Source organism: Ammodytes marinus (assembly GCF_949987685.1).
Source record: "Ammodytes marinus genome assembly, chromosome: 7".
Classification (NCBI taxonomy): domain Eukaryota; kingdom Metazoa; phylum Chordata; class Actinopteri; order Uranoscopiformes; family Ammodytidae; genus Ammodytes; species Ammodytes marinus.
The window spans coordinates 1,410,162-1,437,661 of record NC_137211.1 but is presented as its reverse complement, the minus strand read 5'-3'; the positions used below and the strand labels follow the sequence as shown (position 1 = coordinate 1,437,661).

General features: G+C 38.6%; 1 protein-coding gene across 2 annotated transcripts; it reads right to left on the bottom strand.

The window, feature by feature from the left end:
• Nucleotides 1–3,692: 3,692 nt before the first annotated feature.
• LOC307253631 (ADP-ribosylation factor-like protein 8A) lies at nt 3,693–13,968 on the bottom strand. Of its 2 annotated transcripts, XM_080031749.1 has the most exons (7): nt 13,611–13,968; nt 11,074–11,154; nt 10,544–10,617; nt 9,311–9,404; nt 7,348–7,415; nt 6,819–6,889; nt 3,693–6,245 (listed from the first exon to the last, which is right to left on the bottom strand). In XM_080031749.1, exons 1-7 carry the CDS (start codon nt 13,731–13,733, stop codon nt 6,193–6,195), a joined length of 564 nt encoding a protein of 187 aa, XP_079887875.1. In that variant the 5' UTR covers nt 13,734–13,968; the 3' UTR covers nt 3,693–6,192. The 2 variants fall into 2 exon arrangements, with proteins under 2 accessions (XP_079887875.1, XP_079887876.1); XM_080031750.1 differs by lacking the exon at nt 11,074–11,154.
• Nucleotides 13,969–27,500: the final 13,532 nt, after the last annotated feature.

Sequence of the window (27,500 nt, the reverse complement as noted above, 5' to 3'; positions counted from 1 at the left end):
GTTGATATGGAGGGAAATGAGTTTGGTGTGTGTCTGTGCTGCCCTCTGCTGTTTAGTATTGAAAGTGATCCATAAACTACAAACTGTATATTTAAATTCTCCTCCACTACAGTAAAAGTGATTTAACTACTGGAATCACGATGCACATATGAATTTAGTTTAACTAAAATATACTGCAAAATCTATCTATCCTATTATACAGTATATGAATCTATCTATCCATCTATATATCCCTCTATCTATCTATATATCTATCTATCTATCTATCTATCTGTCTGTCTGTCTGTCTGTCTATCTATCTATCTATCTGTCTGTCTATCTATATGTACCCTGTTATCTATCTATCTATCTATCCGTCTATCTATCCGTCTATCTGTCTATCTATCTATCTATCTGTCTGTCTGTCTGTCTGTCTGCATGCCTGCCTGCCTGCCTGTCCGTCCGTCCGTCCATCCATCCATCCATCCATCCATCCATCATCCATCCATCCATCCATCCGATTGTACATTGAATATGAATAAACCCGAGGCATGTCTTACGTTGTTTCTCCATAGTATTTAATTAGTATCATACACAAGCATGTTTCTATTAAAACACATTATATCAACTGAACCAAACCATAATGTACAAACTCTTGAGTGACAGGCCGTCTCAGCACGCTCATCCTGCATGTACCAACTGCACAAATATCCACACGCCGAGAAAAAAGAAAAAAAAAATACACAAAAAAAAAAAAAAATTATACAAATCAGCAACAAAACCAGATAATAGACATCGAAATTGGATTGTGTGTGTGTGTGTCTGTTTGTGTGGGTCGGTTTAGTGTGGGTCGGTTTAGTGTGTGTGTGTGTGTCGGTTTAGTGTGTGTGTGTGTGTGTGTGTGTGTGTCGGTTTCACAAAATTGTCTGAAATCGCATTCTCAACTTGAGTTATCTCCAATTTAAGTTTATCATTTTCAAAGTGGTTGAATTTAAACGCAAGAAGATGGTTTTAAAGATTTGCGTTTGTTCACCAAAACATTGAGGTGTGTGTGTGTGTGTGTGTGTGTGTGTGTGTGTGTGTGTGTGTGTGTGTGTGTGTGTATCTACAATGAGAAAAGTCTAATTACGAGGTGGTCACAGATACATTACATTTTTCATAGTAATTTTTCATTTGCATTAGTTTGTGCCCAAACATAAAGACACTAAAAGATCCAACAATTTTTCAGAAGCTGGATTTTCTTCCCATATTTTGTTGCTGATTCCAAAAAAATAAATAAAAAAAAATTATATAATATCTCAGTATTCATAACCATACTGAGAGAGGGAGCGAGAGAGAGAGAAAGAGAGAGAGAGAGGGAGAGGGAGATAGAGAGATGGAGAGAGAGAGAAAGAGAGAGGGAGAGAGAGAGAGGGAGAGAGAGAGGACACATTTCTTACACCATATCCGGTACAGTTTTACAGTTTGTACATGCAGGATCACACAATGCTAACTAGATAATTTGCCATAATAAAAAATCTGCTCAAATTTAACATTACAATGACCATATTCCAGTGTTTCCATCTGTAGGATAAGTCACGTAAGCACATCAAATAAAAATAAGCAGGTAAAAGTTTTAAGCACAATTTGGTTAACTATACTGTTTTATTGCACTTTTTTTTTTTAAGTATATTTCCTTAACGTGTATGTGTGTGTTGACATGACTTATCCGTGGGTTAATACTCAGGCTGTAAACACTGGATTTAGGCTATTGTTTTCAATGGAAAGTATGTTCTACTTCATTAGGTCCCACACATATACAATCCCTTCCCTCAGCATGCAAACAAAACAGACCAGACATGGCCACAGCAGAGCTTTTTAGAGGGAGACAAATAAAATGCCAATATGTGTTGAATTTAGCTGACTTTATTTCAGAGTTTAGCGACCTTTTGTTGCTAGGGAAAACTGGCTATTTATAAATGTGTTTGGATTTAAGGGCTGTGCTATAAAAAAAAATCAATAAGGCGAGTTATTTTTTTTTTCCGAAATCTTTTATCGTATCGTTCAGCCCAAAAATAACCGATATTTTGACAAGAAGAATTCAAGTTTTAAACGGGTCGTGAGCTATAACCTTCTCATGTGGATGTCGTGCGGCTAGTTGCTTCAAATTACCAGTTTTTTTAATGGTAATTTTAAATAAAGTTTTGAATGAAATAGTTTTGACTCAATTTGTCCTTGATCAGTATAATGTCATGTCCTAAGTTCGGGCACAGCAGCTTGTATTTCAGCAGTTTTTTACATATCAGAGAACTTTGTGAAATATCGCAATATATCGCGATATTCAGAGGGTCTAAATTTGTATCGTGATATATCATACTGTGAACAATGTATCGTGAAGTCCTTGACATTGTCCGTAGCTTTTTGTGGCCTCACGTGAAAGTATCTTTGGGATAAGACAATGTTGTTCGGACAGAAACAAGCATATTGAAGCTGCACCTTCAACAATTAGGTATTTTAGCAGATAAAACAACGCAGAGAAATTAACCGTTAGCTGCAGAGTTAGCATCACTTTGGTGAAATGTTGTCTAAAATGGACTTTGATTCTGGGAAAGTCTACCGGGGCCGTTACATATGAAGTTAAGAACTGAAATAGGCCTCAAGTCTCCAAATAAATCAAGTTTTGCAAATCCAGTGAAAAGTGTGTGTGTGTGTGTGTGTGTGTGTGTGTGTGTGTGTGTGTGTGTGTGTGTGTGTGTGTGTGTGTGTGTGCGTGCAAACAGAATTAATCTCCCACATTTTTAAGCATCTGATATTTCGACCACTCTTAAAACAAAATGACCTTTAGCACAGAGAACAACATACAGACAGGTTTATGTTCCTTCCTTTTCCCGTTTGTTCGTACTGCGTTTTGATTGGCTGCTGTCGGGACCAGGAAGTGACGTGAACCAATAGGACGAGAGAGCTGTGATGTCACAATGTTAGCACAATGTGAATCAGGAGCTCATGAAAGTACAGAAGGTACTTGCTAATGTTTTCCTAACCTATGTTTTATTTTATATTTAAAAGGTGCTACGAGGAACTTTCCGTTTGTGTTAATTCTTGCACCCCCTTTGGACAAATGCGGTAGTGTTTTTACTACGCCAGCTGTTGTTCCTGGGTGACAAAGGCATTAGGAAAAACTATATACAAATAGCATTCTTTGCACTGATGGTCTCATTTTCTGTTAAATGTCATTCATGATTTTCAGAGGAAAAATTAGACTGTTTCAGAAATATTCTGGAGCTCCTTGTAGCACCTTTAAGTTCAATTATTTTAGCGCTCAGGAGAAAACTGAAAAATATATGTTTTTCATTTTAGTAGTTATTTTGCATTTTCAAAAATGAAAATTATAAGATAATCCGTCTTTTAAATGCTCTAATACATAATACGCAGAATTTTTATGAATATTGGCAGCCACAGACTTCCATATTTCTATACTAATTTTGTGGCGATTAAAAAATGTTTTCGTAAGGCCGAATATTATGAGAAAGGAGATATTGTAGATGTCGAAAATGATCAAATTATGTTGGTGCCATTTATATAACATGTTTTGTTTTCTCATAAACATAAGAAAACAAATTAATAATTTTTTGAATCAAGAGGGGAAATAAAATTGATGAAACTTTAAAAAACCAAATGGATTTTAAAAACGAACATTTAATGCTTTGGAGGTTCAATGAGTTAAAGTGACTAAATTACATCCGACATGATGTTGAGAAAAAAAAAAAAAAAAAAAAAAAAAAATTGCATTTGATCACGTGACACCCCTGGTCCAATCAGCAGCAGAGCAGGAAACACTGCTTGTGACTTCTGAAGCCAAAAAAAAAAAAAAAAAAACAGTAAAAAAATTATAATAACAATATAAAACAAAATGCGTAATACAGAGATATAAACTAAAAAAAAAACAGTAACAAATGTCCTTCTCCAGTTGAAGTACCACGTTCCTTTACATCTGGACAGGCCAGGTTATGTCACAATAAGAAGAAGATTATTAACATTATTCGCATTATTATTAATATCTTACAAAACCAAAAATCAACAGTGCAATAAAAAGATCTTTAAGGAAGGAGAGAGGGAATACGGAGGACAAGCATTTCACAAGAGACGAGGGGAGTAGGAGGGGGCTTCTCAGGATTATATAAATGTGAAATGATGGGGATGGGGGGATGAATGAATGAATGAATGCATGAAAGGATGGATGGATGGATGAAGGATGTGTGGAGGTAGAGAGGGAGGGATGGGAGAGGAAACACAAAAGGAAATCCTGTAAAAAAAAAAAAATTAAAAAAAGTTTTTTTTAAGGAAATCTCAAATTTTTTTTCAAGGGGACTTTATAATTTTTTGAGATTTGAGGCTAAACCTAACACACATAGGGCTGGTTTTGCAGACATGGATTAAGACAAATTCTGGACTAAATTGTACTTTTAGGGGGGAAATCTCCATTCAAAATTCCATTTAGGCTTAATCCATGTCTGTGAAAGTGGCCCCTAAACTGCCTACGTTTGAGCCAACTCATTATATTTTGTTATGTTAATGTAACTTCAAGTTTTGGGTTCTAGAAACAAAGAATTCCAAAAAATCAAAGTTAAGCCAACTAATTCACTTTTATTCAGAAAGTTTGTCAGACAGTTTTAACACTGTATAATGTTTGAATCAACATTTTTTGGCCGACTTGGTTTTTGTTAATTTTCTATATGACAGAATTATCTCCCACAACTGTTATTGTTTGAAATTCTTAGTTTGTAGAACTCAAATGTTGAAGTTTTTAGACATAAGGAAGATACAGTTTCACTACATATGAATGACAAAGTTACCTCGCCAAAATTAAATAACTTTTGGCTCAAATTTTGGCTGTTTTCGTTCAAAATTAAGACTGATATTTGGGCCTCAAAAAACTCAAAAATTCCAGTGAAGACAGTTCTCTTGAAAAGTTGAGTTTTTCGAACTTTTTTTAATTTTTTTTTTTTTACAGCGGATGATGAAGGCAGATTTGTGGTTACTGGCTAATGACGTAATGGCGGTTGGAGAGGAGAGGAGAGGAGGATCATGGGAAATATTTTTTACAGATCCACTCGTGTGTGGATGAGCAAAAAAAAAACGCACTGATGACACTTTACTGTTTCCCTGTATCAAACAATGACACAACTGGTAGTTTTATATTATTAATTAATTTTTAATTAATTAATTTTTGAAATTAATTGATTTTAAATATATTTTTTAATTAATTAATAAAAAAAAAGAAAAAAAAAATCATATAAGTGAAACAGATATTTCATTTCTACAATGCATGTGTGCGCTTGTGTGCTCGTGGCATTATCCAAAGACTTATGTGTGCACTTGAAACAATGACACCATCTTAAATATATGGAATTTAATAATATTCGCCTTATGAAACCACTCAGTATGGTTATCATGTGGTTTTTTCCAACCTCAAAAAAAAAATAAAAAAATGTAGATGAAATATTGTTTTATTAGCATAATAAATATAAAGAAAAGCATTTAGAAAATTATAAAAAAACATGATTAACTTTCTGTGTAGTTGTGCATTTAATTCATAGTGGGAAATCCCCGGAATATCTGTGATATATTCAAGGTACGTAATGCATTTTTAAAATCTCCCAGGAGTTAAATTGATGGAGAATTTGTTCGTCAACACAATTTTTTTGGTGTTTCTGACATATTCTAGCTGCTTGTCTGTGTCATAATTTGATACTTAAAGCTGGGGTATGTGATTTCTGATTGGTCAAAATGAACATGAGCTGTACACTTTGACCAATCAGAGCGAGGCTCCGATTCTCTGTTCTTATTGGCTGTTGGGACTGTCCATTCACTTTGGCACGACTTTGTTGGTGTAGAGCGTGTCAGGGAGGGACCATAGGGGAGGGACCAAAGAGAACAAGTGGAGCGGTTGAGGTATTTGGATTTGAATCTCTATCTCAACTGCTATTTTATCCCCAAATCCTCCACCCCAGCTTTAACTTGATATCTAAAGATTTGACATTTTTCTCAATAATATTTCAAGAGAAAAAACGAAAGGTATCAGTGCGTCCCAAAGGTGTAAGGGTGAAGGTAACTGGGGGGGTTAGGAGGAGGTGATCGAAGAGCGGGTGGTGTGTGTGTGTGTGCGTGTGTGTGTGTGTGTATGTGTGTGGGACAGGTGGGAGTGGCCTGTTTGGTTGGGGGCGTGGTTTGTTTTCAGGAACTCCTCTTAGTCCGGGAGTGTTGGATCAACCACTGAAGAGTGATGTCTACAGAGAAGAGAGACACATGGTTAAACCTAGCATATCATTTGTTAAATAGCCTGTCTGTCTGTCTGTCGTTACATTGTTTCGTAGACATTCACCCAGGCATTCACACACACATTCATACACCGATAGCAGCAGCAGCTACCACGCAGGGTGCAAGCTAACTATCAGGAGACATTTAGGGTTCAGTGTCTCTTTGCCCAGGGACACTTGGACATGTGGCGGGGAGACGGGGGATCCAACCACCTAGCCTACTAGATCTATCTATCTATCGATGCGCGCGTGTGAGGTGTGTGTGTGTGTGTTTCTGCGTGTGTGTGTGTGTGTTTCTGCATGCGCGTGTATGTGTGTCTGAGTGTGTGTGCGCGCATGTATGTTTCTGCGTGTGTGTGAGTGTGTGTGTGTGTGTGCGTGCGAGTGTATGTGTGTGTGTGTGTCCGCGCGCATGTGTGTGTTTGTGCGTGTGTGTGTGTGCGCGCGTGTGTGTGTGTGTGCGTGTGTGCCTGTGTGTGTGTGTGTGCGCACGCATGTGTGTGTTTGTGCGTGTGTGTGTGTGCCTGTGCATGTGCGTCATACCGATGTTGTCTTTCTCCTTGCAGGAAATGGAGTAGCAGCAAATCTCTCTGTCTTGGATGGCCGACAGGTTCCTGATTAAAATAAAACACACACAAAAATAATTAATAAAAAAATATATATTATTGAATTGGACAGATTTGTTAGCTTTAATGCAAACACTGCAGGCTTGATCTGAGATGAGAAATGAGCAAACGACAAAAATAATCTTAAGAGACATTTCCAGAAAAATCCCACTGCACTTGATCAAAAGCATATGACCGAGGGTGAAAGAAAAAGCGATTAGGAACTCTTAAAAGGTGAAGTAAGCGATTTATTTCTGTTAATATAAGTGTTAAATCGCTCTTTATTTATACAGTGATCACTTACATAATGTGCACGTTTCGTAAAGCCGATCTCTCAGTCAGCTGCTCTGCATGTAATCGGCAAATAAACTAACTACTAATAACCAATCAGAAGAGAGAACGCTACAAACCGGCATCCGGTGAGTGAGTGAGTGAGTGAGTGAGTGAGTGAGTGAGTGAGAACTTACATTCTCTCTATGAGCTCCTTCTCATCCAGAGCTCCTGGTAGGTCCCTCTTGTTGCCCAGAACCAAAACCTACAGACAGACAGACACACACACACACACACACACACACACACACACACACAGATAGACAGACACACAGGACACACACACACAGACAGGCAGGGAGACAGAGACACACACAAACACAGACACACAGACAGACACACACACACAGATAGACAGACACACAGGACACACACACACACACAGACAGGCAGGGAGACAGAGACACACACAAACACACACACAGACACAGACAGGATACACGTCAGCTGAATATAATAATACATTTATCCTATATACCACTTTTAAGCTTCTCAAAGACACTACAATGAAATTTGTGCACAACCATAACAATATTATCCATCTAGTCAATTTTCAGTTTATCTATTCAAACTGAGAAGGAAAGACATACATAAAAAAGGAATATCTTCAAATGTACAGTGAAGGAAATAAGTATTTGATCCCTCACCGATTTTGTAAGTTTGCCCACTTACAATGAAATGAGCGGTCTATAATTGTAATGCTAGGGTTTATTTTAACAGTGATAAGACAGAATATCAAAAAGAAAATCCAGAAAATCACATAAAAAAAAAGATAGAAATTATTTTGCATTTCAATGAGTGAAATAAGTATTTGATCCCCTGTCAAAACATTGCTTAGTACTTGGTGGAGAAACCCTTATTGGCAAGTACAGGGGTCAGACGTGTCTTGTAGTTGATGACCAGGTTTGCACACATCTCAGGAGGATATTTGTAGGGCTGGCCCGAATGCCATTTTTCAGGCTTTGAATATTCGTTGGTTTTTCCGAGCGAATATTCGTTCCAGAAAAACACACCATCAAAAACAACATAATTTTTTTTTTTTAAATTATTATTATTTTTTTTTTAATTTAAAAAAAAAAAAAAACTTTAATAATCCCTATATACTCACTGGAACCCATTTTGACAGTATGTGCATATTTTGTTGAAGATTTACGCGCTCGGAGGTGAAGTAATGGATGCGCTATGACACTTAGTGATGTAATATCCTCCTAAATGAGCAATACTACTACTACTACTACAATATTACTAACTTTTATATCCAAATATAAAATTATTTGATGACATTATATTGCAGTACTAGCTTCTTGCAAAAAAAAAATATATATATACATATATATACACATATATATATATATATATATATATATATATATATATATATATATATAAAAACAAATAAGAAAAACAAAAAAAAAACGAAGCTCGGAATACTAATTTAAGCTCCGAATACTAATTTTCCGAACGAGTATTCGAATATTCGAATAATTCGGGCCAGCCCTAGATATTTGGACCACTCCTCTTTGCGGATCCCCTCTTAATATTTAAGGTTTCCTACACTGTATATATTGCTTTTAGACAGTGATTCTGCCCCGAGACATTTCATTTAATAAACATTGCAACTGGTCAATATAAACATTAAAAAAGTGCAGTGTGTAGAATTTATTGATTAAGACAGTTTGAGATAATGGAACTCGGCTGATGTCTGTGTGTTAAAGAGGCAGAGTAACAAATTCTGTGTGTCGGCGGCTGTATCAGTTTGCTGCTGTCTGCAATAACACTATTTGTGTGTGTGTGTGTGTGTGTGTGTGTGAGTGAGTGAGTGAGTGAGTGAGTGAGTGAGTGAGTGAGTGAGTGAGTGAGTAAATGCGCGAGTGTGTGTATGTGTGTGTGTGTGTGTGTGTGTATGTGTGTCTTACAGGAATTCCCTGCAGCAAAGACACTATTTGTGTGTGAGTGAGTGAGTGACTGAGTGAGTGACTGAGTGAGTGAGTGAGTAAATGCGCGAGTGTGTGTGTGTGTGTCTTACAGGAATTCCCTGCAGCAAAGACACTATTTGTGTGTGTGAGAGTGAGTGAGTGAGTGATTGCGTGCGAGTCTTACAGGAATTCCCTGCAGCTGCGGTTTGTCCAGCAGGTTGTGCAGTTCGTTCTTTGAGGCTTCGATCTTCTCCGGGTCGGCAGCGTCCACCATGTAGCTAGAAACAAAACAATGAAAAAAATAATAATAATAATTAGAATATCTTCATTTATTATATAGTAAATCAGTTGTATTTGTTTAACCCAATATCTAATATGTGAATGTACCTGATGCTCAAATTAATTTGGGGTCGATTGTGATGACAAAGTGTTAAAGGTGCAGTGTGTAATATGACATCATCAAGAAAGTTCTACAAAGTTCTAGAATGCAACGCTCCCTGGGTAACCCCACCCCTTTAGAATAATAACAGAAGCTACAGTGGCCTTCAAGGACAAGAACTATTCTAAATTTTAAACAATGCACCTGATGACATTCCAACTATGACACTTTCAAGATGGCGGCACTAGGCCTTGGTCCAAAATATGCAGAAATATGGACATATATGAGACCCTTTCTAAGGGAAAAATAAATAATTCAAAAAATGTTTTCCAGCTATTATGCACTAAATTAAATGCACTTATGGATATTATAATTACTTTCTACAAAATATGCTAGGAAATAAAACCCAAAATTCTACACACTGCAGGTTTAATGTAATATATTGATGCTTTTAATTTATTTGTAATATATTTTTTGTTATGATTTAAAAGACAAGGGTTGTATCTTTTGAAATTAGTGTTTGTCTTATACTTCTCTGTTACACAAACAAAAGAAATATATAATTGTAATCAACATTGTTAAGCCAATCGCAACAGAACAATTCATTATCCATGTAAAGCCCACTGACACAAATGTCTATTTGTGATTTTGGGCTATACAAATAAAACTGATTTGATTTGATATCACAAATAGACATTTGCCTCAGTGGGCTTCACAGTCCGTACACAATGTAACACCCTCTGCCCTTAGACCCTAAGCTCGACAACATTGGAATATAAGCTCTCAAATTCAGGGCAATTTAAAAAAAAAAAAAGCCAATATGGTTCACAGTCTATCCACTACGCCACCGGAGCGCCCCCAAAATAAAACTGTTTTTGAAGTGATTAATTTTGACTAAATGATAGATAGATAGATAGATAGATAGATAGATAGATAGATAGATAGATAGATAGATAGATAGATAGATAGATAGATAGATAGATAGATAGATAGATAGATAGATAGATAGATAGACAGAATTGTTTCATTTCTACTCACACGATGGCACTGACCCCTCGACAGTAACGCTCCCACATGCTCCTGAACCGAGGCTGACCGCCGATATCCCACAACTAGAGAGAGAGAGGGAGGGAGGGAGGGAGGGAGAGAGAGAGAGACAGAGAGACAGAGACAGAGAGACAGAGAGGGACAGACAGACAGAGAGAGAGAGAGAGAGAGAGACAGAGAGAGAGAGAGAGAGGGTTACACACAGAGGGAGAGGGAGAGGGAGAGACAGACAGAGAGAGAGAGAGAGAGAGTTAGGGTTACACACACACACACATACACACTTTCCCAAAAATGTCCACACACAGACTCACTTTCCAAAAATGTCCTCACTCCTAAGGTCTAACACTCAAATTGGCTATCCAAAAAATAGTAAAATAGTTGTACAAGAACACACACACACACACAAGGATAGATCATTTGTCATTGATAGGTATGTAACCGATACCGCTGATGTTAATGTTGTAAATTATGGGAATGTTCTAATATCTGGAAGTTTACATGTTGACTAAACGATGACCAACCTTGATGGTGACGTTGCCCTTGGTGATCTTCCTCATGTTGAACCCGACTGTAGGAATCATGTCTTCACTGAACTGGCCAGACTGTAACACACACACACACACACACACACACACACACACACACACACACACACACACACACACACACACACACACACACACACACACACACACACACACACACACACACACACACACACACACACACACACACACACACACACACACACACACACACACACACACACACACACACACACACTTTTTTATTGACATGTGCCACTTTAATAATCATAAAAAATAAAAAAATGGAAATCTCAAATATCATATTAGCCAATTTTAGGCGATCATGGGTCAAATTAACAATTTCAAATGTCTCTGACAATTTTCTTCTTGTCCAGTGCCCCATGGAGACTCATGCTCATGCCAATGTTCACGCTTGTATCATCAACTGAAAGAGTCTGACGAAAATAAGCACTTAGCCGCCGCTGCACTGAAATTGGGCTTTTAAAGCTCCCATATTATACACTTTTCGGTTCTATCATACACCATATCATATGGTCTTAGTGGTCCCTAATACGTTCTATTATACACCATATTATATGGTCTTAGTGGTCCCTAATACGTTTTTCTTTAATTGTTTGCTGAAAAAAACTTTCAGATAATTTATTGTACTATGCTGATGTTCAGCTAATCTCACAATGGCCTATTTTTTTAAAAAGAGCTGCAGCTCCCCTCGTAAATATACAATCTTTGAGCTCCCCCCGCCCCCTGTCCGGAAGCGAAGCCAGATACGCCTCGCCCTCTGTCTGTCAGGGCCGTGGACCAATAAGAAATAGGGGTGTGGGCTGCACAGTGGAAGCTTCTGGCTTTCCAGTTTTTGAGGTCAGAAACGAGGAGAATTCTGACTGGAGTATATTGGGGGGGGAGGGGTGGGGGTTTCAGAAAGGGGGAGAGTGAGAAAAGGAGAGATTGTTATTTTTTTTAATATTTTGGCAGTCTCTAGGCACACCGTGGACCCATGGATATGTTAGAACACATTTAAAAAGTGCATTTAGCATAATATGTGACCTTTAAGATGAAATGACAAAGTGAGGACTTTCAATAGATGCACTTTCTCTCCCGTCATCAACATAAACAATGTACATTTCCCCTCAGTTGTGTGTAGGATTAAGTAAAGGACTATCTTATCTCATGCTTATGCCTTTATGTCCCACAAGCCCGGTCTGAGCTGGGAAAGACAGCTTTTAGCTTCAGTGCCCCTGACTCCTGGAACAACTTACAGCAACAAATTAAACTAAATACCTTCATATCCTTTAACCAATTTAAACAAACTATCTTAAATCTGCCAAACTCTACCTGGAACTGTTTTAATTAGGCTATATTGTACTTTCACCCATTTCATTTTAATTGCTGCCACTCTTCACCACTGTGTAAATGTTTCAATTGTTTTTCTCTTCGCCTGTTGTTGTGTATTTGATGTATTTGCATTGAACATTGTGTATGTATTGTTGTTTTTCCTTTGAATTTGTTTGAACTCGACGTCATTGTAAATGAGGGTCACCCCTCAATTGGTCTCTCGAGGATAAATAAAAGTTAAATGAAAAATCTCTTATCTTAATTCTGGGCCTGTGTTTAAAAAAATAAATAAAACCAGAGTTAAAAACAAATTTCCACTTTGGGATAGCCCATAGACCGTCCCTGCGTTCCAATCCCCATACTTCCCTACTATTTATTATGCCAGAAAAAGATTTAGGATGTCCCAATAAATGCACGTCAATTGTAGTATGCTGAAAATACATAAATGCACCCACTAACTCCAATACCATTTTGGAGTATTCGTCCTTATTCTTTATGAAATTTCTCGACATAATGACAAAGAAAAACTTCCTTATCTGATTTTTTTTCTCTCTCCTGTGGCCCTAAAACTCTTCTGTACTTTAGTATGTAGTGTAGTAAAAAGAAAGAGCACTTGATTTGGAACGCAGGGAGAATATAAATGATAGCCTCATAAACAATGTCACGTTTTTCTACGGCTGCCCCAGTGGGTCAAAGCGCATAGGGAAGGTCACTCACCTACATCAGGAGGGGAGGGCGACTATCGATCGAAATACATTACACCATTAGACCTACAGTATACGCTACACTACCTGCGGCCCTGCCTTCAACACAACGTCCCTAAACGGCCTTCGCCCATTCAAATACACACTCACTCTGGAGGTTAACACTTTAATGTACCGGTACAGATGTGTAGCCACTAGCTAGCAGCTGTGCTAATATTTTTATTAACGTTTCACAGTGACTGGAGCGATAGTAGCATGTGTTCCAAACGAGGATATGTAGCTCATATACATGTGACTTTACCACTGGTGTGTGTGTTTCTGTGTGTGGGTGTCTGTGGATCATATTGACTAGCTCAGCTGACCTCACCCCCGCTGGATAACAATGGATGCAGCCAGATGCTAACTTGACAGCTGGCGTTAATAGCATAGCACCATATTAGCTTCTTCAACATTAGCTTTTTTTTTTAAACTTACCGCTATCACGTTGACGAAGGTGGTTTTCCCGGAGTATTGCAGTCCCACCAGGGTCAGCTCCATTTCCTCTTTCCAAAACAGCGCCTTGAACCAGTCGAGCAGTTTGTTGATTAGCGCTATCATCTTTTTCACCGTCTGATGCTAATGAAGTGCTAATGCTTTTCTATACGGCTAGGTGGCTGTGCTAGTTGGTTAGCTAACTGGCTGGCTAACGCCCCGACACACGCTGACAGTTACCGTGACAACAACAGACGGTAACGGGGGAAACTGACGGTACCGACGGGCGTTATGTGAACCGAGGAGAATATTTAATAAACGTCTAAAGTCCACGGTGTGTTGTTTACTAGCTGCGCCTTTTCCTTTCAGCACCGTCAAACCGAAATATTACACCACCGCACAACCGGTTAAGCCTTTCAAAGTAAAGCAGGGAGGACCACCAGTTAGTCGCCTACACACACACACACACACACACACACACACACACACTGGCACAGTCAGACACACAGACACACACACACACAAATGAAATAGGTAAATATTGAAATAAATAGGCTAATAAATTAATAAATTCATCAACCATTCAAAAAACTAAAGGTTATTAGTGACAAAAATACTTTTCTTAACATGTAGCCTACTGAACTCTTACTCTAAGAGGAGATCCGCTGGCGCTTACCGTAAGAACGTTTTGTTTGTTCTTATGAATAAAAAAACGTATATTTATCTTTTATCTATGAATGTGTGTGTGCTCTTTAATGTATTTTTAAAAATAGATCAAATCTACTATATAGCCGACAACCTATTTAATTAGGAATCGGCTGTACTTTAAAAACACAAGCAGTGCGTCCCATCTATAGAAAGTACATATATAACATGTCTCATCTTATTTTTTATTTTATTTTTTTAAATAATTTTATGTTGTTTTATTTTGTGGTAATGTGGTGTCGGCCGGCTGTCAACTCCTGCTTCCTTTTTGGGTGGGGTTGATGCCGGAAGTGGAGGAGTGAGAGAGCAAAAAAGACGAGACAGATACCTCACTGTAACCGAAACACTGCCATCTGCTGGGATAGATAGATAGATAGATAGATAGATAGATAGATAGATAGATAGATAGATAGATAGATAGATAGATAGATAGATAGATAGATAGATAGATAGATAGATAGATAGATAGATAGATAGATAGATAGATAGATGGATGGATGGATGGATGGATGGATGGATGGATGGATGGATGGATGGATGGATGGATGGATGGATGGATGGATGGATGGATGGATGGATGGATGGATGGATGGATGGATAGACAGACAGACAGACAGACAGACAGGCTACATTTTGGGCTAAAAATGATTTCTTATATAATTGTAAAGATTTTGTATTTTGATGTAGGCTATACAGTTATGTTTGTTTATGTGTGTCATGGCATTGGGTTTTTTGCTGAATAAAAAATAACTAAAAATAGAAAAATATTTGTAACTAATCAGTCACAATTACATACATGCTGGGCGACTTCATTTGAAATAGTGTCAGGAAACAGGTAACATATTTAACTGCTTTTAAAGGTGCAGTGTGTAATATGACATCATCAAGAAAGTTCTACAAAGTTCTAGAATGCAACACTCCCTGGGTAACCCCACCCCTTTCGAATAATAACAGAAGCTACAGTGGCCTTCAAGGACAAGAACAATTCTAAATTTTAAACAATGCACCTGATGACATTCCAACTATGACACTTTCAAGATGGCGGCACTAGGCCTTGGTCCAAAATATGCAGAAATATGGACATATATGAGACCCTTTCTAAGGGGAAAAAAAATAATTCAAAACATTTTTTTCAGCTATTATGCACAAAATTAAATGTACTTATGGATATTATAATTACTTTCTACAAAGTCTGCTAGGAAATGAAACCCAAAATTCTACACACTGCAGGTTTAATCTCTATATTTTGTATCTATATAATATTGTTTGATTCGTTAAATCACCTGTCAATCACAGAGTCAGATGACGTATTATTTGGCCTAGCTAACCATCCAATCAGGAGTTAGACCCGCCTTTTTTTTAACGTCTATCCAAGAGAGCTACAGAGAATCGCTCTTTTCGGTTCGATTAAAAGTGAATGTGGCTGAGTCAAACCTCTCTGTCAGTGCGTTTACATGCAGACTTATAATCGGATAACTAAACGAATAAGACTTCAACATGACTTTTAAACTGCATGTAAACACCTTTATCCGATCTACTTCGGACACAAATCGGCACAATAACGGACAAGAGAAGTCGGATAAGAACACCTAGATAATTCGTTCATTGTCGGCTTTCTCTCTGCATGTACAGTATCTCACAAAAGTGAGTACACCCCTCACATTTCTTCACATTTTTCTTTATATCTTTCCATGGGACAACACTGAAGAAATGACACTTTGATACAATGTAAAGTAGTCAGTGTACAGCTTGTATAACAGTGTAAATTTACTGTCCCCTCAAAATAACTCGACACACAGTCATTAATGTCTAAACTGCTGGCAACAAAAGTGAGTACACCCCTTAGAAAAAATGTACAAATTGGGCCCAAAGTGTAAATATTTTGTGTGGCCACCATTATTTTCCAGCACTGCCTTAACCCTCTTGGGCATGTAGTTCACTAGAGCTTCACAGGTTGCAACTGGAACCCTCTTCCACCCATTTATGACAGCATCACAGAGTTGGTGGATATTAAAGACCTTGCGCTCCTCCACCTTCTGTTTGAGGATGCCCCAAAGATGCTCAATAGGGTTTAGGTCTGGAGACATGCTTGGCCAGGCCATAACCTTTACCCTCAGCTTTTTTAGCAAGCCACTGGTCCTCTTGGAGGTGTGTTTGGGGTCGTTATCATGTTGCAATACCACCCTGCGGCCCAGTTTACGAAGGTTGAGTGCACGTGGTCAGCGTCGTACACAGAGGTTGGCTTTGGAAAATAGACGTATGAGTGCTGCCAGCATTGCTGAAGGGCTTGAAGGGGTGGGGGGTCAACATGTCAGTGCTCAGACCATACGCCGCACTCTGCATCATTAGAACATCATACTCGTCTGCATGGCTGTCGTCCCAGAAGGAAGCCTATTCTAAAGATGATGCTCAAGAAACCCCACAAAAAGTTTGCTGAAGACAAACAGACTACGGACATGGATTACTGCAACCATGTCCTGTGGTCTGATGAGACCAAAATACATTTATTTGGTTCAGATGGTGTTAAGAGTGTGGAGCGGCAACCAGGTGAGGAGTACAAAGACAAGTGTGTCTTGCCTAGAGTCAAGCATGGTGGTTGGAGTGTCATGGTCTGGGGCTGCATGAGTGCTGCCAGCACTGGGGATCTACAGTTCATTGAATTCTAACATGTACTGTGACATACTGAAGCAGAGCATGATTCCCTCCCTTCATAAACTGGGCCGCAGGGCAGTACTGCAACATGATAACGACCCCAAACACCCCTCCGAACGACCACTGGCTTGCTAAAGAAACTGAGGGTAAAGGTTATGGACTGGCCAAGCATGTCTCCAGTCTTAAACCCTATTGAGCATCTTTGGGGCATCCTCAAACAGAAGGTGGAGGAGCGCAAGGACTCTAATATCCACCAGCTCCTTGATGTCGTCATGAATGGGTAGAAGAGGGTTCCAGTTGCAACCTGTGAAGCTCTAGTGAACTACATGCCCAAGAGGGTTAAGGCAGTGCTAGAAAATAATGTTGGCAAAACAAAATATTGACACTTTGGGCCCAATTTGGAAATGTTTTCTTAGGGGTGTACTCACTTTTGTTGCCAACAGTTTAGACATTAATGGCTGTGTGTCGAGTTATTTTGAGGGGACAGTAAATTTACACTGTTATACAAGCTGTACACTGACTACTTGACATTGTATCAAAGTGTCATTTATTCAGTGTTTTCGCATGGAAAGATATAATGAAATATTTGAAGAAATGTTAGGGGTGTACTCACTTTTGTGAGATACTGTATACAGGGATCGGATTTCGCATATCGGACTTCTCGTTCTGTACTTGTGTACCTGCGCGTGATAGGCTACACCATGGGTTATTGACGGAAGAGAACCGGACGTGGCTCTAAAACCACTTGTTGAAAGCATGGTTGAAAGGGCTACAGCGCCACCTAGCATAGTGGAGACAGCCATGCATCGGACATTTATCCGATTTCTGAAAGGCCATGTATACTCAGACAAGTGACACGGTCCGTTCGAGTGTCTTGTTCGATATATGTGATAATCCAATCTAGTTGTGCCATGGAAACGCACTATGTGTAAACGAAGCTTTCTCGTGACATCACAGAAATAGAAATATAGGGTTAAAAAAACCACTCTTTCTGCCTTTTCTCAGGCTAGGATGAACCGATTTCAATTTTTTTCACACATTTATACTACATAGGATCTCAGAATTCAATACACCTTCATATTCAAACCGGTGAAGTAGGCCTTTAAGGCTTTTCACCATGTATTAATATAAATAATGTAACAACCTGTATACTTCTCTTCTCTCTTCAGGTTTTCATTTGAAATACTTTGAGCCACCTGTCCTGCAGACATCTTCTCCACCTTAGCACAGCCCAGTGTTGCAGCATGAGGAATAAAGGCTTCACCAATAGACCCAAAGGCAAGAGTAGTCAGGCTGTAGCAAGGTGAGGTGAGCTTGTTGAGATATGATGAAGATGAGGTCTTAACATCTAAATGTAGACAGCTCTCTGTTGGAATTAAGTTAAATAGCAGTACAAACCAGAGGTCTCTGTCATTTAATTTTGTAATATAGCTTTTGTGTGGAATTATATTCAATGCAAAGTTATGATTTATTTAAAATTTTAAACTATACTTGTAATAGATTATAATTTTAACGTCTGCATTTTTCTGTGCGAATCGTAATATTGTATTCATTTTTTAATGTTATGTCACTTGTTTTGTAATATGTTTTTTATTTTGTGGGTTATTTTCTATCTAAAATAAAATGAAATGTCAAAGACAAAGCTATCCAGTTCTGTGTGAGTGTATGAACAGTGGTGGACCTGACTGCAATGCAATGGGGGGCGCCAGCTAAAATCTTGCCTAGGGCGCCAAATTGGTCAGGGCCGGCCCTGCACTCACTCACTAACAGGGGCCAGGAGTTTCCCTTAAACTACAAATCACTCTTAGAATGAGTATTACTATACCTGTTGTCTTTGTTGATCTCTAGATGTGAGATAGAAATACAAATAGTGTATATTAAAAAAGGGCCTTATCACCACATAAACACATCCAGTTATGTAAGACAACAGTACAGTACATTGTTGCTCTCCAAGATGAGCTTTTGCATTGTGTAAATCCTTAACAAAACCTCCATCATATCAGATGTCAGAGAAACAGGCTCATTCTGGACCCGATAGCCTGTTAAGTATGGTATCATGCAAAACAATTGACATCATCACTTTGCATTCAATTTGAAAAGGCCATACACAGAGTGGTGAGAGCCGCAGGGAAGATCATTGGGGCCATCCTACCAGACATCACTACTGTGTTCACCTCCCGCTGCATGCGGCGAGTAAAAAACATCCTTCAGAACAATATACACCCAGCACACCACCTGTTTCAACCAATGCCCTCTAGGAGAATATATAGGTCCATCAGGGCCAAAACTAGCAGGCTGGCCAACAGTCTATACCCCCAAGCAGTCAGGCTGCTAAATGGACAGTCTGCCCCCCCCCAATACCCATTGGACACCCCTCTGTGACATAATTGCATCCCATACACCTCCATAACTATGAACTTGACTTTCGCTGCATAACACTCAACAACCCTACCACCATCAGATGTTTATATTTATTTATTTATTGCACCAAGCACCTTATGGGTTATGGGGAGTCTCTGGGGTATTTATGACATATAGGAGTAGTTACCATGTGTAAAATACTGGGTGATTCATGGAGATCAGATTAATTATATAAATGTAAATTTTGTGGACAACTAAAACGTTTTGCCTGTTTGTGTTTGCTCTGACAACGTTCTGTTGTTACCTGTAACAATGACAAAATAAAACTGAACTGAATGTGCAGGAACTATTTGCATAAAATTGTCACTTAGATTCAGGTTGCCCAGCACATTAAACTCATGAATAGGACTTCAAATATTATTCAGCATCAGATTAATTGTACTTCATTATGAAATATAAGTGACACATTTGAATTTGGTAACGTCTTCTGATTAAAACAAACCTAAAAATGTGTGATTACTGTTACAGTTAAATGGGATGCGCTGCAGTAACAATAATGCCTCAGACCTGAACAAAAACTATTTTAATGTCTAATTATTTAATTGTGCGTATCAGTCGGTGCAGTGTGTGAACTGAGTGTGTGTGAAAGAGAGAGAGAGAGAGAGAGAGAGAAAGAGAGAGAGAGAGAGGGATAGAGAAAGAGAGAGAGAGAGAGAGAGAGACTCTTCAAGGCTTTTGCTCGGTTTGAGATTTTGGTGAATTAAACAAAGTAGATCACTTGATTTATTTAGTATGTAAGGAAACAACAATCTCAAAAAGAATGACTTGCCTTCAGTGGCTCGCCTTCGTTTCTAGGAAGACTGTTTTACAAACATGCAAATTCTCATGTGACAGGACAGAAATGAGCTGCAGACAGGTTCACTATGTCCATATCAGAAACTATGGTAAGATCTGTGTGTGTGTGTGTGTGTGTGTGTGTGTGTGTGTGTGTGTGTGTGTGTGTGTGTGTGTGTGTGTGTGTGTGTGTTGCATATGGAAATATTCTATATTATAGAGGAGGGAGAGTTGATGGAGCTGCGGGAGACTCTTGACTTGAGACACTCACACTCACTAACACACACACACACACACACTCACACACACACACACACTCACACACACACACACACACACACACACACACACACACACACACACACACACACACACACACACACACACACACACACACACACACTCACTCTCTAACAAGGGTCAGGAGTTTCCCTTAAACTACAAATCACTAGAATGAGTATTACTATACCTATTGTCTTTGTCTTTGTTGATCTCTAGATGGGAGATAGAAATACAAATAGTGTATATTAAGAAAAGGGCCTTATAACCACATAAACACATCCAGTTATGAAAGACAACAGTATAGTACATTGTCGCTCTCCAAGATGAGCTTTTGCATTGTGTAAATCCTTAACAAAACCTCCATCAAATCAGATGTCAGAGAAACAGGCTCATTCTGGACCCGATAGCCTGTTAAGTATGGTATCATGCAAAACAATTGACATCATCACTTTGCATTCCATTTGAATGTTTATACAGTAAAACATAATGATTCCTCCCAGCAGCTTCATATCGACAGTCACAGACTAACAGAGGGCAGACGGGGAACAGACAACGATGGACAAGGTTCTTCTGAGCATCATCCTGGCTTCAGGTAAGTCTTTTATATATTTATGAATGTTTTACCATAATGTACAGTATCAATGTTTCCTCTAAGTTACTGCTGTGGGCAGATGTTTCTTTAAAGAAAATGTTTTACAACAATCTGTCTTAAAAGTTTTTGTGTTTTTTCAAGTCATATTTAAGTAAGAATCCTAATCAAGTTTCCACTGCCTCATATGTGAAGTCAGACACCTCCGATCCATTTATTGATACTCGTATTATTAGAATATCATGGAAAATGAATTGGAATTGAGGCAAGAATTCATTCAAAAGGGGCCCAAACCAAGTACTGAGTACATATGGACGATTATACTTTATAGAGGGCCGACATTTCTGTATTTAAAATCCCTTCTTTATTGATTTCATGTAATATTAAAATGTTCTGAGATTTTGAATTTGGGGTTTTCTTAAGCTGTTAGCTATAATAACCAACATTATAACAAATAAAGGCTTGAGATATCTCACTTTGCATATAATTAGTCTATATAATATATTATTTTCACCTTTTAAGTTGAATTACTGATATAATTGAACTTTTGCGCGATATTCAAATTTTTCGAGTTTCACGTACATACAGGCTGATGTCTATCATCAGACTAGCAGCAGAGCTAACGTTAGCATCCTAGTCACTGGTTCTAGATTCTCGTTGGGGGCCTTTCAGACGGGTGGGGTGGAAGTCGCTTATTTTATTATTTACTTTGCTTTTGGACTTTAACGTAACAGGTGTAGTGCTCTTCTACCTCTCTGACTGTGGGTTTGTGTGCACCTGTGTGTGTGTGTGTGTGTGTGTGTGTGTGTGCACCTGTGTGTGTGTGTGTGTGTGTTGGGGGGGGGACAGGAAGTCCCAGTCTCTCGCTTATCTACAATAAACATGTTGTTTAAAGAAAAAACATGGATATGGAAATATGCCTCAGTGCAAATATCCCCACATCTCCCCTATAGAGGAGGAGTAACAGGTGATATTCACTTTGAAATGTTTAGAGAGAAAGAGAGAGGGAGAGAGAGAGAGAGGGAGGGAGAGGGAGAGAGAGAGAGGGAGGGAGGGAGAGAGGAAGAGAGAGAACTCTTCAAGGCTTTTGCTTTGTTTGAAATTTCGATGAATAGAAATAAGATCACTTGATTTATTTATACTAGTATGTGAGGAAACAAAAAATATCAATATTGACAATTTCTTGAAAAAAATAATGACTTGCCTTCAGTGGCTCACCTTCTTTTCTAGGAAGACTGTTTTACAAACATGCAAATTCTCTGCATGTGACAGGACAGTAATGAGCTGCAGACAGGTTCACTATGTCCATATAAGGAACTATGATACTGTGTGTGTGTGTGTGTGCGCACCTGTGTGTGTGTGTGTGTGTGTGTGAGTGAGTGAGTGGTTGTGTGTGTGTGTCTGCTGTGTAGCCCCGCCCTTCACCAAAACAGAGAAGAGTAGAGAGCAAAGCAACCCAGTAGTTGACACTACCTGCAAATAAATATAGATAACATTAGCGTTTTGTTTCTTAAATAAAATAGTAGCTGTTCTATGAAAATAGATCGTAGATGGATGACTTCTGTTTTTATTTGGCACTATTAACACAGATAAATAGGGCCATAGACTCATAAGGGAAACACTGTGTACTGTGGGATCCTGTTGACCACATTGTCAAACAAACACTATTACTTAAGTTTTCAATCCATTGATACAGTACAGTGAAACCAAATGCATTTTCATCAGTGTTTGTTTTTATTTTCATATCCAGCATATTATATTATTGTATGTTTATTCTATCTATCTATCTATCTATCTATCTATCTATCTATCTATCTATCTATCTATCTATCTATCTATCTATCTATCTATCTATCTATCTATCTATCTATCTATCTATCTATCTATCTATCTATCTATCTATCTTACCTAAACACACTGAAAGTGTTCTAGACTATAATTTCGTTATTTATTGCCTACATTTTATCATTATTCATGTCTGTCTGTACAGGGCTGTGTCCTGTCTCGTCACATGCTGCACGTCAGTTCCATGTTGTTAATGAACGGAAGACCTGGACTGAAGCGCAGAGTTACTGCAGAGAACACTACACAGACCTGGCAACTGTAGACAACATGGAGGATATGAACATCCTGAAAGAGATTACAGATATTAATGTGAGTTCACTTTTCTCTCTCTGACATTTCAAATATATATTTTTTTATGTTTGAGTAAAAGGTTTTGGCTGTGTCCTTTTGTTTTGATGATGCTTTATGTCTTTGTCCATTTTGATGAAGACAAAGTCAGGGCGTATTCACACCTGCCGTGTGTAGTTCTGTTGAAACAAACTCAGGTGCGCTTCCGCCATTGATGTGCATCTTTCAGGCAGGTGTGAATACAGCAATCGCACACAGGGGCGGACCAAACAAGCGCAATGAGACCCAGCTAACGAGGTGGTCTCGGTGCGCTTCCAAACGAACTCTGGTGTAGTTTGTTTGTGGTGTGAATGTGACCCAATTTCGACCCAAGCCAAATGCAGGAAGCAGTGTGCCTTTTCTTTCTTTCTGTCTTTTTATAAATTGCCGTCGGCTTCACATTATGGGAAAGTGTTGTTGTCGCAAATGTTAAGGTGATTATTTGTAGTTTGACCGGGAGCCCCGAGCCAAGCTGTGAAAGTGAAACGCACCACAAAATCTAACTTGAATTTGTTCTGGACCAAAGCAAGTGAACTTTCCCAGTGTGAATACACCCTTAGTCTGTTTGCACAGTTTCAAGGCTCCAGTCCCTTTTTTTTCTCCTGTACTCGATAGGCGTCTGTTTCAGCTTCATGTGACAGTTGAGGCTAAAGACAAGGCAAGTTTATTTCTATACCACAATTCAGACACAGGGCCATTCAAAGTGCTTTACAGGGACAAGATTAAAATACACAATACACATTAGAAAAGCGAATGAAGGGGTGCCCTTAGCTCAGTTGGTAGGGCGTCCCCCCCATGGGCCTTGGCCAGCAGCGGACCCGGGTTCGATTTCAGCCCGCGGTTGTTCTCTGCATGTCACTCCCCTCTCTGCCCCATTTCAACTCTGTCTCTACACTATCAATAATAAAAAAAAAAAAAAGAAAAGCGAATAAATAAAACATTTAAAAGCGAATGAATAGAAATAGAACATTTAAATAAAATAAAAATGACAGGTTAAAATGGAAACGAAAGTAAAGTAACACAATCAAATATTGCTTTCAGGGGGCCTGGATCGGGCTGCGCGGTAGTGACATGTACAGCTGGATGTGGTCACTGACAAACAGCAGTTTCTACAAACACGGAGAGATGGAGTTTAGAAACTGGTCGCCCGGAGAAACATACGATCTATTCGGTGCAGAAAACTGTGGAGTGATGGGGGGTGAAGGACTATGGTACGATGCACCATGTGAAGGACCCTTTAAGGCAGTCTGCTGTGATGTCGGAGGTGAGGATATTAAGTCACACTATATAACATATGAGTTTAGTTTCTTGATCTCTCCACTTCTCTGCTTCTCTTCGACACGTACGCTTTGTCCCTCTACGTAACAGTGCCTCTCTGTGGTTTATTTTCAGGGTCAAATGTCACATATCACCTCACCAGCAGCAGCATGTCATGGACTGAGGCTCAGAGCTTCTGCAGAGAAAACTACACAGACCTGGTCAGTGTGAGAAACAATGCAGAGAACGAGAAGGTGAAAGAGCGGGCTCAAGGAACAGCAGTCTGGATCGGCCTTTTCAAAGACTCCTGGAAGTGGTCGGACGGGAGTGATTCCTCATTTAGGTTCTGGTATGAGGGTCAACCTGAAAACTATGGAGGGGAGTATTGTGCGGCAGCAAACTTCTACGGCTCTGGACAATGGTGGGACGCCAGCTGTGGCGATGTGGTCCCATTCATTTGCTACAGTCTAACCGAAGGTAACCCATTAATCCAAATAACAATTAGATTTGTTTTAGCATCAAAATGTCCCAAATTAAAAATGCACTTCAGCAGTCTGGATAGTTTTCCTGAAGCTGTTCTGAAGCATGCGGTGGTTATCAGCTATAGATGATAGGGTGTGTGCTAAACTCTATGCAAAACATGGACGATCCAAATACCACATTTTCGTAGTTACAACAAACATGGCTGTATTTAGCTGTTGATGGGACACTTATTATTGTAACACCAATAATAACATAATTCAAACTGTTTGTATTTTTTTTAAAGGAATAATTACAGGAAATGGGTTTTTGAATCTAGATATATTTTGTCCCTGGCAGAGTTGGCCCCCGAAGCCGCCGTGATGACAAGGCAAGTGTTCAAATTGCATCTGAACGTAGAAGACGGTCAGGATCTGGATGACGAAGCGATGATGGAAGCTCTCTTGGAGCAGGTAAATCATGTTTGATTTAATTATTATTTTACAATGAAACAGAATAACCAAAATTAGTCTTAAAAGGAACATATAAAAAATATTAAGAATGATTGATTCCAAGAGGAGCATTGTATGTTACAACACATGGGAGAGGACACAGGTTATACTGGATACAGTGTTACACTAGACAGACAGTAGCTCTGATAATCTATGTTGTCTCATCAAAAAACGCCCCAAAAAAGTTTAAAAAAAGACATCCAAAAAGTCTTGAAAAAATCCCCCAAATGGATGTTTTTTAAAGGGGTTTCTTGTGACGATTTTTTATTGTCTGGGGGGACAACAAGCGTTCTCCAGAATCACTGACTCCCCCTTTCACAAGAGTGCATTTAGCATTAAGGTTCATCTCTGTGAGTGATAATGCTGAGGAGTTTTGTGTCTCAGGTCAAACAGAAGCTGAAGGATCAGGGGCTGGAACACGTCAAAGTGTCCTTCAGGAGGCAGGCGGATGGAAAGTTCTTCACCAAGGAAGAGAAGAAAAAGGATGAGCTTTAAAGCCCCTCTGTAAACCCAAATCCACTAAATCCTTCTAACTCTATAATGTGGGGAGTTAGTTTTATGATAGTAAAGCATCTATCTATCTATCTATCTATCTATCTATCTATCTATCTATCTATCTATCTATCTATCTATCTGTCTGTCCGTCCGTCCGTCCGTCCGTCCGTCCGTCCGTCCGTCCGTCCGTCCGTCCGTCCGTCCATCTATCTATCTATCTATCTATCTATCTATCTATCTATCTATCTATCTATCTATCTATCTATCTATCTATCTATCTATCTACCTATCTATCTATCTATCTAATGTGGGGAGTAAGTTGCATGATAGTAAAGCATCTCAAAAGGATTCGGAGTATCTATCAATCCAAATGAAAGATATTGTCCTTTAAGTTTGATAAACTTTACATAAAAAACAACATAAGATAACATACTGTGGGATTAGATTTGAACACCGTTGAAGGAAGAATATGAAGATCTTTGGTTTCATGAGAATACAAATATTTCTTCATTTAAGATTTAATAGAATAGAAGTTTTAGGGATGCTCCGATCTCGATTTTTGGGCTGATACCAATTTTAATCTTTACTCTTTGCTACTTAAAATGTAAAAAACGAATTAATTGTATTGGCAGACTCTTCTTAGAATGGCCTAATACATACTTAGTACTCTTACGATGAATTTGCATGAAATTGTCACTTAGATTAAGGTTTCCCATTATGATTACAGTTAAATGAGATGCACTACAGTAACAATAATGCCGCAGACCTGAATAAAAACTATTTTATTGACTTAATTATTTAAGATTAATAAAAAATAAATTAATAAAAATACATTATTAATAATTAAAAGATCTGCCTTTGTAAATCGGCTAAAAAGCTGATCAGTCATTTGGAGTGAAAATTGGCCAATTTTAAACCGGTGGCCGATCGATCCGAGCATCCCTATTTTTAATATAAGATTGTGTCCATATACTGTTTTGTTGTCTAGCTGTAGTGTGTCAGACTATATTCAACTTCTGAGTTATATAGAAAATAATAATATGTTTTATTCTTAAGCTGTCATGTTACTCATGTGATTATAATGTAACTGTAACAAGCAGAGCCGGCCCTACACTTTTGGGGCCCTAAGCAGGATTGAGTTTGAACCAATTTATGTTAATATAATAAACCAATATGAGTTAAAGCTGACATAATGTCCAAAACTGGGAACAGGTCTCCCTTGTAAAAGAGTCTCCGGTCTCAATGGGATTTACCTGTATAAATAAATGTTTCAATTAAAAAATATATTTAAAAAACTGTCCAGGAAAAGCTTGTGAAGACACTTCTCCCAGTCTGAGTTGACTTTACTTAATTTAGTTTAACCTTGTTTTTACCACAGAATCCTGGGAGTGCTAACGTCTCCAAATGTTGTTCAGGAAATCTTTAGTTCCTTCTTGTCTCGTGTTCATTTAAAAAATATATTTTCTATTGGCCCCCAGAGACCAGGGCCGGCTCTGTTTGGAGGATTTTGATGTTTTTTTTTTTGTCATATATAATCGTGAATTTAATATCTTTGGTTTTAAGAGTTGTGGTTGA

Bases quoted from the DNA above. Each gene is read 5' to 3' on its own strand.
- LOC307253631 (XM_080031749.1), bottom strand. From the start codon at position 13,733: ATGATAGCGCTAATCAACAAACTGCTCGACTGGTTCAAGGCGCTGTTT. The intron at 9,405-10,543 runs GTGAGTAGAAAT...TTTTGTTTCTAG, and splicing joins CGAGGGGTCAGTGCCATCGT to CTACATGGTGGACGCTGCCG. The intron at 7,416-9,310 runs GTAAGACTCGCA...GTCTGTCTGTAG, and splicing joins CGCAGCTGCAGGGAATTCCT to GTTTTGGTTCTGGGCAACAA.